General features: G+C 32.5%; 1 protein-coding gene across 1 annotated transcript; it reads right to left on the bottom strand.

Moving 5' to 3' along the window:
* Positions 1 to 1,912: 1,912 nt before the first annotated feature.
* LOC126738422 (hatching enzyme 1.2-like) lies at positions 1,913 to 11,511 on the bottom strand. The gene is made up of 5 exons (XM_050443754.1): positions 11,243 to 11,511; positions 10,666 to 10,860; positions 10,467 to 10,613; positions 2,308 to 2,487; positions 1,913 to 2,250 (listed from the first exon to the last, which is right to left on the bottom strand). The coding sequence occupies exons 1-5, from the start codon at positions 11,376 to 11,378 to the stop codon at positions 1,976 to 1,978; spliced, it is 933 nt and encodes a 310-aa protein (XP_050299711.1). The 5' UTR covers positions 11,379 to 11,511; the 3' UTR covers positions 1,913 to 1,975.
* Positions 11,512 to 11,785: the final 274 nt, after the last annotated feature.

Here is an 11,785-nt window from a genome sequence, read left to right as displayed (position 1 = left end):
TTATTTATATAATTAGTTGTCCTTAAACTACTATGTAGTCAGATGTTAATCTAAAACCGTTACTATACAGGGTGTTAATTAAGTATGTACCATACATAATTTAACAGGCGATTGTTTGAGTAATTTTAAGACAAAAAGTTCATATGAACATAGGTCCGCAAGTTCTCTGGCGGTGTTATTTATAATATTAAGGAGCTAATTTACCCCTAATATGATTAAATTTATTAGGTTCAGTGTAATCTCGAACGGGACCTGAAGAAATATTTGTGGCAAAAAAATTGGGGCACCTGAATTTTGTGCCATTTTTAATATCTTATTTGATTCACTCAAATACAAATACAACTTTTTCGTATCTCGCTTATTTTTCGAGAAAAAAAAAGTCCACTTAATTGCATATCCCTGGATCATACAAGGAATTTGGGAAAAAGTTTCTTTTGGAATTTATTATTAACTAAGCATGATACGAAAAAAATTCAAGAGACAAAAAAGTTTTATTTGTATAATCCACAGCACATAATAAAAATTGCACAAAAGTCAGTTGCGTATATTTTAGTTGTTGTCACCCTGTATATTGAGAACGAAGAATTTTTGGACATATGTTTATATGAACTTTTTATTTTAAAATTATTGAAAGAATGGTCTCTTAAATTTATGGTACATACCTAATTAACGTCCTGCACGTATTCTTCTATATCGTCGTTGTTAGATGTAGAAATGCGATGTTTATTTTTGTTTAAATATTTTGTTATTGTATGAACTTTATTAATATTAAAAAATCAATATTTGTACTATGTAGGTATTTTTATTTTACAAGATAATAATATCTAAAAAAATGTTTAAGTCCGGCTCTAGCCAAGGCAAAAGCCGCGTGGACCGTAGCGAGTGTCAGCGGCATCCCTACTATAAGCAAATATGCCTCGCCTGCGTTAGTACACATGCACCGAACTCGCTTATTCAAGCCAATGTATTTTTATTGAAGTGCGACTGCTGGTTTCTTTATGCTGTGGTGTAGTACTGAAAAAAATAGAGATTATTTAGGAAACTAAAGGGTATATTTATACCAAGTTTTATGAAAATTGCATAATTTTCATAAAAAAAAAAAAATTTCGCAATTTTTGCATTTATCTTGAACATTTTGAGGTTATGTTCAAAAGTGCCCTCTACAAAAATTATAGATTTTTATATTGTCTACAACTTTGCTATTAAGCACTTTTCATTTGGGCGTCAACTTTCGCCGGAAATGGCGATAGAAAAATGCTCCAGCTGGTTTTTTCAGTTTTCACCCCCGCAAAACCACCCCGCAACTACCCCAGGTATGAATTTATTTTTTTTGTGTTTCTTATGAACCCCTTTACCATATCCAGTCATTCGTTTGCGGGTTGCAATTTTTTTTTTTTAATGAAATATGTTACAGATTCCCCAAACTATAATGCAAGCAGCGAATTGACTCGACTCGACTATACGCTGGTCTAGCTCTACGGTGACGGTCGGGGCGGCGCGGCGCACGCTCAATGTCGCTCGAATCTGTCGCATCCCGTGGAAGATTTCTCGGATTAGGATCCCAATAGTATTTTCAATACTAAAATTGAAAAAAACGATGATATATCAATTTATTTTTTGTATTTAAAATCCGAAAAACCTTCATTATTTAAGCATATTCCCAATAATTAAAAAACAAATTTATTAAGAATATTCTTGACACAATGAAGAAAACGATTTGATCTGTGGAAAAAATACATTATTTATTTAATATTCATTATAAAGAATAATTGGCAAAATTAAAATCAAAACAGTGACGTTTCTTAATCAATAATTTAATTTTGTCATTTTGCAACATCTTCGTAATCAATAAGTGAACAAACCCTTCTGATTATACCAACAGAATAATGGTAGAAAAACTTGTGATAAAATACCTCACAAATCCCTCCTTAACTTTTAAATTACTTAGCACATTTCTGTTTTTTAAATAACTTTATTAAATCCCCATAAAATTACACAAATTATAATATTTCCTTTTCATATTGGGCCTATCCAGACACTTGTACAGATCGTTCAGCTTCAAACAGTCTCCCTTGGACATCGCTTTCCGTTGTCCGATTTTCCTCGGATGGCCCATTTTCGTCGTGATGGTCGGTCTACTTTTGCTCTTACTAAAGAAATTCCTCCCGTAATGCATTATCGAGTCATAATCGTACTCGAAGCTGTACGTGGTGTTTTCCAGACTTTGTTTCTCGAAGTTCGATTTGAACACTAACGAAGACAAATCAGTTTAAGAGAAGTGAATTGGGAGGTTATTAAATTCCTTACTTGGTATGATGTTTTCCTCGTGTATTTTCACGTACTTGTCCCTGTCCCATCTGGACTGTTCGTGGAATACTCCTAAAGCGTGCATTAGTTCGTGGATAGCTCTACCTTCTGTTCCTAAACAGTTTTGGTTGTTTTTGTCTGGAGGTTCTAGGCTGACTATTTGGGCACCTCCGAAACGACCTAAGAAATTATACGTTTATAGATTCTGTCTTAAACACAGTTTTTTAAGAAATGTTTCCTCAATCTTCTACCGTTTGTTTTATTAAGCTACATTGAGTAGTTTTTGAGATATTGGATGTTTTTTACAAGAATTTTAAAGCCAAAGCTTCTTACTGGATAAGGCACTGGAAAACGTTCCATAACTTAAAATGTCTAAGTGGAAACTATTTACGCTCTAAACAAAGTTTCTCAAAGGAATGTTTTTCTATTATTCCACTCATTATTTCATTAACCTATATTGAGTAGTTTTTGAGATATTGGTTGACAAGACTGACCTTTAAAGCCAAAGCTTTTTAATAGATAAGGCATTGGAAAACATTCCATAACTCAAAATGGCTTAGTTAAAACTATTCACACTTTAAAGAAAGTTTCTCAAGGAATGTTTCGTCAATCTTCCACTGTTCGTTTTATTAAGCTATATTGACTATTTTTTGAGATATTGGATATTTCTGAGAACTGACCTCTAAAGCCAAAACCTTTTACCGGATAAGGCATTGGAAAAAAATCCATAAGTTAAAATGTCGTAATTGAAACTATTTGCACCAAGGTTTCTCGAAACATGTTTCCTCAATCTTCCTTAATTTTTGAGATATTGGATATTAACCCTCTACTGCATGAATTTTCCAAAAAAAAATTTTTTTTCTGGAAAAAATATATTTTTATGCTGTATATCTTATTTTTCGACGTATACGTATTAAAAACATTTTTTTTGTTTTATTTTTTTATTTTTAGCCAAAAAAAGAAATGTTCCCGAAAGGGAACATTATGGATTAATTTTATATAAAGGTAAGTAAAAATAATTTTAATTCTTATGTAAGTATAATATTTTAGGAAGTATGGAATTTAACGAAACAGTTTTGTTTTGAATTACAACAAAGATGAACCTTACATTTTAAACATTTAACTCTTAATTTGCCGTTACATTGTGGAAATTTACATCTCTCCCTTTCCACTGTCCAGTTTGGCCAATGGCCAACACTATCTAATTGAATTGCCTGGATGGTCCAGCTTCTTGGCATCTTCTTTTTGGTATAGGTAGAATTTCATTACTTGGTCGTCCCCTTTTATGACTATTTGGAAAGCCTCTATTGCACAACTGCATAGCAAGTTCAGTTTTGAAAGTCAAAAGTGGTATAATATTGCTTTCTTGTCCAAGTTGTTTTTTAATTTTTTTATCTAATATCCAGGCATTTACGGCAACCACGTCAAGCATATGATAAAATATTCTATGGTACCATTTGCGACTTTTCATTTTTATAGGGTAAAGGCCAAGTAACGAATCCTGGAGATCCACTCCCCCCATGTGTTTATTATAAACTCGAACAATATCGGGACAATCAATTTCCTTTTTAGTATTCTCGGTTTTGAAAAATCTTTTTACTTTTCTAACAGGTTCCGTACCGCAATAGGACGAAGCCAAGGTAACAATTTTATTGTCATACCACTGAACTACTCTTATTTCAGATTTTCCCAAAGTTACTGACTTTTCTTCTATTGTCCCTCTTCCGTTTGTTTTCATTTGTTTTTCGGTTTTGGGATTGAAATTTTTAAGGCGGTTCTGTCTAATAGTGCCGACACTTTGAATACTTTTATTCGCTAAGTAAGCTATAAGAAAGAGGTAGTGAACAAAAATAGTTATCATAATAAATTTTATGATTTATGTTTGGAGTAACATCTCTGCATAATCGAACAATAACGTTACTTGCTGCTCCTAAATTTGGCTCTCCTTGTATGATCTGCGTTGCATCCTTATCTCCATAAAGCTTAAAGTTATATGAAATTCCTGAAACTCCAGAAAGTACCCACATTTTGTAGCTCCATTTATGAGGTTTCTTCGGGTTATAGGTTTTTAGACTAATCCATTTTCTTGCAGAGGCAATTTTTTACAGGCAATTTTTATTTCATCCAGAACTGGCATAATTTTATCAATACTTTTATCACTTGTCAAATTATCTGCAAAGTGGATATTTTTTTTAGCCTTTCGAAGCGGTTTACGGTCATTACATCTGCAATTTGCGGAAATCGAGTGTTTGGGGACCAATGTCTTCTTGTTAGGGTTGTCGAACGAGAGATGACCAATAAATAATTCCAACAAATCGTTGTAGTTCCTCAACTCCTGTTGTGAAAGGTACATTTGGATTTTTTTGTACACTGTACAGGCAACTTTGGCGAGCAGTTTCTTCAAAAAATTCTTCGGAAAGAAAAAAAGAAAACAATTTATACGGAGTATTCAGTTGCAAAATTGAATCAGGCAACTGTTCACTTCCAAGAAATTGTGTGTTTAGTTCATCTGTTTGGCTGCGTGTCTCTGTCCATTTTATTTGAGATATATCTATATAATTTAGACGTTGTCGTAAGACGGACAATGGTATGTTGTCATCTGGTTCTTCATCGCTGCTAGTAGTGTATAAATCTTCATTTTCTGGCTTAGGGCTCTCCCGAATTTCGTCTTCAGAAAGTTCCGAATCTTCGCTTTCATCAGGAATATTCCTCACGTGAAAAACAGATTGAAGTTTTTTTCCATAAAAATTTTTGGTACTTATTGGCGTAGTCATCTGGATCCATTCTGAAAAAAAAACAATAATTTAGCTAAAAAATATACTTGTCAAAAAAAAACAAAAATATCTAGTACCGAAGTAATTTCTACGCATAATGTTCCCGGATGGGAACAAAAATATAAATATGTTTTTTATTACTTTATTTTCAAGAAGTATTTAAAATAAATGTACCTTATACTAATTTATATACTACAAAATGATATTTTAAAAAAATAGTAATTATTACTTACCTAAAAATATAATTATTTACCACTAAAACTCGCACAAAAACACGTTACGTCTCGTCAGAACAGTAGAAACCAAAATATGGAATATTTTGTCTTGGCCTACCATCTAGTGGGAGAATGACAAAGTTTTAAATAATAATGTTCCCGAGAAGTCACTCCATGCATAAAAACAATATTTTGTAAGTTTTATTTAATAGAAATTATTGAAAAATGATATTGTTCCCGTTTGGGAACAAAATGCAATAGAGGGTTAATGACAAGAGTGACGTTTAAAATCACAGCTTCTCATTGGATATGACTCGGCATGAAATGGCATAGTGGAAACTATTTATACCCTTAACAAAGTTTCTCAAGGAAGGTTTCCTCAATCATGCACTGTTTGTTTCATTAAGCTACATTGCGTAGTTTTTGAGATATTGGATGTTTTTGACGTTATAAATTGCTATATCAGAATATTTGGGGAAAATTCGCAAAATATATATTCCTGTGAAAACTGTATTTTTTTATTTTTTTTTGGAAAAAATGAGGATTTCTTGGAGATTTATTTAAATCTAAAAAAAGTACGTTTTTTCATTAATTTGAACCTACCCGAGTTATCTCGGGTAAGCTCGCCTGTCACATTTTCGCTAACCCGAGTTAACTCGGGCAAAAATAAATTATTGGGTATTTTGTGTGCCGACCCGAGATAATACGTTTTACTCGTTTATATGCAGTTTTTGGCTGCCGCAAACGAACTTGAAGTGCGAACCGGGGTGGTTCTTCACTGGATGCGCGTTATTAGGCAATGGATGGGCGCTGCTACTGCATGAGTTATTGTGGTTTGATTTCGCAATACCAAAGATAATTATACTAACGAATAGATAACCCACGTAAATGGCAAGCTGTGAACCGACAAGGAGACATCAATGCTTCCTTAAATAAGAATATTTTATGCGCTAACCTTGTAGGAATCGAAGCGACGTTGCCATTACTGATAACATTTTAAATTTTATCTAATTCTCTCGCGCCGCGCCGTATAAAGACAGAACGAGGTATTCGCAAAAATTAAGTTTTGGAAAAATGGATGTTTTAATTAATTTTTAGTTTATTCTTAACATATTCATTTAACGTATTATTAGAAACTTGTGACTATGTTTTTTCCCTTATTTATTTAGATACACTGAGATAAAATTACTTGGGCCTTAATATATAGTGAGGTTTTGTCGCCTGCATTATTTGCCTCTATAAAACTACATAAAATATTACACCTACCATATTATTTCATTGAAAAAATTTGTAAAAAACGCGAAAAATTGTTGAGTCATCACTTTGGTTTTGTTCGCATTAAAATTAAAATTTCTCTATTATTATTTCAAACGCTAAAATTAAAAAAAAAAATGCACGTGCCTAGAAAAATAAAACGATTCCAAATCTATAAGACTTAATTTTTGGCATTTTTGCATTGATTTGTCTTTGTACCGCATCGCAGAATTATTATTGATAAGGCCTTAATCTTTAAAGTTGACATTTGAAGTTAATTAGGAACAAAGTGAAGGAATATGTTTTAATAGAAAATAATTCTCACAAACATTTTAAATAACAAAATCAAAGAAACATTACTAGTACCTATATTATTTTTATGAAAAAACTTAAAGTTATGGTTTAAAAAGTAATAGGATATCGGAAGTTTCCAATTCTTATATAGGCCTTTAATCGAAAATACGAGAGCATGTGTTGCTTTTTTTGAGGAACGCCCTAAGACACCTGAATCTTCAAATCCTTCAATGAGATCGAGTTTTTTGTTGTATTCAATTAGTTTTTTAATGCTAACCTCGTCAAAGACTAACACACATTTTTTTAAATTTTTGGTCATACCCTCACATTTTTTTTTAAGATGATACTTTAAACCGTTATCAATATCTGTTTTAAATAAATTTTCGCTCATCCATCTTCGTATTGTTGAAACGGACGGTAAAATAAAACCTTTTCGCCTCAAAAACATATATGCCGCAGGAGATTTATAAAAAATTGACACAGACACTTTTTTTTTCCCTGTTGTTCCATTTTTTTCTAGACTGTCCATTTAATTGCATCAAAATAAATGTTTTTGGTACTACTGATAGAAATATTAACAACGGCATTACTTTTGAAATTAAAGATTTATAATTTTTTTGTTTTAACTGTAAAAGTCGCATACAGAATTTTTTTTTTTAAATTTACTTCCGAGAATTTTTATTTTGTTTTTTTAACATTAATTTTCTTGGCGTCATTGTATGATTTGGAAGTTTAATTATTTCCTCTAGTTTTTTTGTATTATGATCGCCTTCGTTTAAATGTAATTTTTTCGTTATATTTTCGTTGGTTGTCGGACTGTCTGCAGGTAAAGCCCGTTTTTCCCCGAATAGGTCCTTTCTGGTGATAGTACTTTTAAATGTTCATCTGTTGGGAAATATACGTAGGGTATTGCATTTGTTTTTAAATAACGCGGTTTTTCCGTCCGAAAAGCGCTGTCCGCAAGATGTCTCTCACACAAGTGTTTATTGTTCAGGATTTCCAGATCCATACCAAGTAACGTTGCGTTTCCTGAAATCGGCAAATAATAAAAATACCGTTTGATGATTAATTTTTATTTCGGGTGTTCGCCAAGAGTGACCTAGGAAAATATTGACTCTCCTTGTAGAGAGAAAAAATATTTAAGTTAATTAAAGAATAATAAAATCTTCTAGCAACAAAATAACTACTATTTTTTTTGAATTGGTTTGTTTAGAGGTTATGTCCAAAAATCTTGATGAGTTTTTTCTTAAGCTGTACTTACAGGTACTGCTCAAAGTAGAAAGCCAAATGACTACTGTATTTACTACCAATACAGTAGTCATGTATAAAATGACAAACTTATTTGACGGTCCACTAGTCAAGATAAAAAAATGTCTGTAAATACATTGCAATAAAAACAAATAATTTTTTATATAGATTTTTGGCTATAAAGCTTAATAAAGCTCACAGAATCGGCGTGAATTGATATATATGTCAAAGGTATTTTGACTATCAAAGTAACAAGTGGTAGAGATTTAAGCTATTTAAATAAGTAAAAAATGTCTGTGCGTGACGTGCTATTTTATTGGCTGTAGATTTTAGTGCTCTTTAATAAATTTTAATACTTTTTTCTCTAAGTTAAAGAGGAAAGCCAATCCCTATAAAAAATAACATGGGATTTTCTGTGTCCCACTTAGCAATGGCAACACTAAGTATACAAAACTGCATGAGCACAAAAAAACGATGGCGCGCAAAAGAGAAATTCTATCAAAAATATTTATATCATCGATCCTCAAACTTCCCCAAAATCGGTATCATATAATACCTACCTATTTAAAAAGAAAAGCGTAACTTATATTTTTTGTCAACCTGATAATTCTTAAAGACGACGTTTAAAGTTGGTCAAAATCAGAAGATTCAGTATAATAAAATAAAATAATATATTTTTCGCCTTCACTCAAAAAGTTCACTTTATTGACTTTTACAGATGAGGCAGTAAAATGATTAATAGGGAGTAAAATGATGAAGTTTACTACACGAGCTTTAGCGAAGGCAGTAATTTTAAAACGCCTATTTTACTCTAATAAATAACTATTATTATTTGTTATGGTACTATTTTTAAGGTTTTATCTCAAAGTAATTATTGTTTTGGAATTTGACTATTTAAACCGGTATTATATATTTTTATTCTTTAAATTTAATTTTCAGTATTCAAAAATTAACTTTGTACATCACCTCATAGTTTTACCACCTTACACATTTTTCATTTACCTAAAAGTCAGAAAATTATAGTTTTTGGTTAACTGTAATTTTCATTGCCGAATAGTTCCCAATTAAAACTTGAGATAGATATAGATTGAAGGTGATGTTCATTTCACAGGTATTCAGCTGTAATTTTGCGTAAAAATACACGTATTTATACCTGGCTCTTCTAGGACCCACAGTTAAAGACCCATGAAATGAACTTTAGGTACAAGGTGTTCCATTTAAGAGGAAAAACGGCATATTTTTTACTTTTTCCGTATCTTTACAAAATTGAAGATAGCCAATCGACGTATTTTAACTCGGAGAATCTGAAAATCGTAATAAGAAAACAATGTCGTCAGTCTTTTTTGTTTTTTTATGGAATTATTTTCTTATTACGATTTTCAAATTCTCCGAGTTAAAATACGTCGATGGGCTATCTTCAATTTTTTTAAATATACCGGGAAAGTCAAACAATATGCCGTTTTTTCTCTTAAATGGAACACCCTGTACTTACTTACTAAGGCACTGTTAAGGTATGAGTATGTTTATAGAACTCTAGGACTTACCGCAATTTAAAATCCAACGTTCGCAAATACTTTTTTTACGGATTTTTATAAGAAAATTTAAACATCTTTAACGTAGGATTCTCTCTTCTAGTTCGCATACAGTCATAATATTGGCATACATTACCCGACATTATGTATTACAAAACCAGTGACAAAATTTTAAAAAAATAACAGAATTATTTGTAAATAACTTTTGTCAAAAATCGACGGAGAGCTTTGCCGGTGTTGATAACCTGTATCGATACATCCGTCACAAGAGCGAATAACAAAAATAATATTGTGTTGATCAGCTGAGTCGCAGCCGCCAAATTAAATTTTGCAACACAGCCAAGCGATCGGCCAGATTTCAACGCGTAATTTCACCGATGGATCCTCGCTCGAAAAGCGGGGATCCTTTTAGGTGGTCAAAAAATTTACACGGGATGGGTTTTCTATAGTTTACTATTATTTTCTTTGGCAATACTTAGTCACTACGTATTTGGTTGTAATAGGGGATTGATTATCGCATATTTTAAACACCCTGTATAAAGAACGTTCTAAATAAATATAATCCGTGTCAAAGCCATTAAATATTCGAACGGTTTTGACACAAATTATTTATGGTACCATTAAAATTAAAATTTCAACTTTCCGTTTATCGCTATAGAAAATCGACGAAAAAAACATGAAAACAAACGAACGATGTCGAAATGTGTGCATTTTTATATCTGCTGAAAACATTCCAGAAGTAATTTAGAACGTTCCATATATATCCAAATAAAAAAGAAATCCTTGGAACTTGCATAAGTGGACCCTAGAAGAAATTGTATAAATAATCTTTGTACACTCACCAACAAACGACCAACAGCCCTTGGGATACTTTATAGGCCAAATAACTAAATAGTCTTTGCTCTTATTGTCCCATGGCACGAATCTCACGCAGGTCATAAAACTAATCGTCTTGATCGCTTTTAAAATGGTCACTCGGTCGGACGGTTCTGGAAAACCACCCTTTAACAACCCCATAACGGTTTTCTCGATTAAATTTACCATATAGAGGGCTGATTGTGTATGGTACCACCCCATTGTCCCATAATTTCTCTGGAAAGGCGTCCCACTTGATCCCGATCCGCCAGTAGTTGTACAGGTCGTTGTTTAGGGCCATGTCGCCCTGGAACAGTCCCGGACTCATTTCTGGATCGATTTCCGCATCGGTCAGTTCTGACGTTACGTTAATCATTTCGACTAAAAATTGATTTTTGAAGAGAAACAACAAAAGACTGAATCTTGAGCGGAAGCTGTAATAATTTGACAGTTTTTTTGTAGGGCGATTTATAAAAAAAGTTACATAATTAGATCCGAGAAATTTGATATAACACACTATACTATAGGTCAAAAATTGATGACGTAGAAGTTATTTTGGTTTTAAATAGTTCGTTTTAGATGTGTCATTTAAAAAAAAAATAAAACAAAAGAAGGATATTGATATTACTGAGAAAATGGAAAAAATCGTGCTATCTAAATTGGACAGTTTTAACTACTAAGTTGGTATTTTACAATAGAAACACATTTAAATTAAATTAAATTAGATAAAATATGTAATTAAAACAGATCAATTAACACTTACAATTGTCAGGCAACGGGGGATGAATAGAATCGGGCACGTAAGGCATCGCAGATCGTCCATCGCAACCATCATCCCATAAAATCACCAGAACACCCCACGATAACGTCACTAGTGAACACAGCGAGAACTTTCGCATCTTCCGGTATTCTCGACAATAACATTAACACACTTCACGTGTAGATAGATAAATTCTTTAACAGTTCTTCGGTTTTCATTTCCATCCGATGATTTCGTGGGTTAAAAAGAAAGTTATGGTCAATCCGCACCAATAACTGATTAACCGTTCAGGTCTTATTATGGTGTAGTATGACCTTTAGCAATACATATACAGGGTGTCCAAGATAAGAATCCTAAGCATGCGGATCTCGGTACCTGTTGGAGATACAGCTTCGGTTAAATTAGGAAAAAGTTGTGCACTTTGAAGCGTATTTATTATTGAAAATAACCTCCTTTCCGGCTACAGGTAGTAGTCGTAAATTATTGCCAAAGTGGAAAGGTCCTTTCAGAGTATCGAAGATTCTGGGGAATGATCGTTATGAAGTA

Source organism: Anthonomus grandis, chromosome 7 (genome assembly GCF_022605725.1).
Source record: "Anthonomus grandis grandis chromosome 7, icAntGran1.3, whole genome shotgun sequence".
Classification (NCBI taxonomy): Eukaryota; Metazoa; Arthropoda; class Insecta; order Coleoptera; family Curculionidae; genus Anthonomus; species Anthonomus grandis.
The sequence above is the reverse complement of the archived record's forward strand: the minus strand, read 5'-3'. Positions and strand labels throughout refer to the sequence as shown.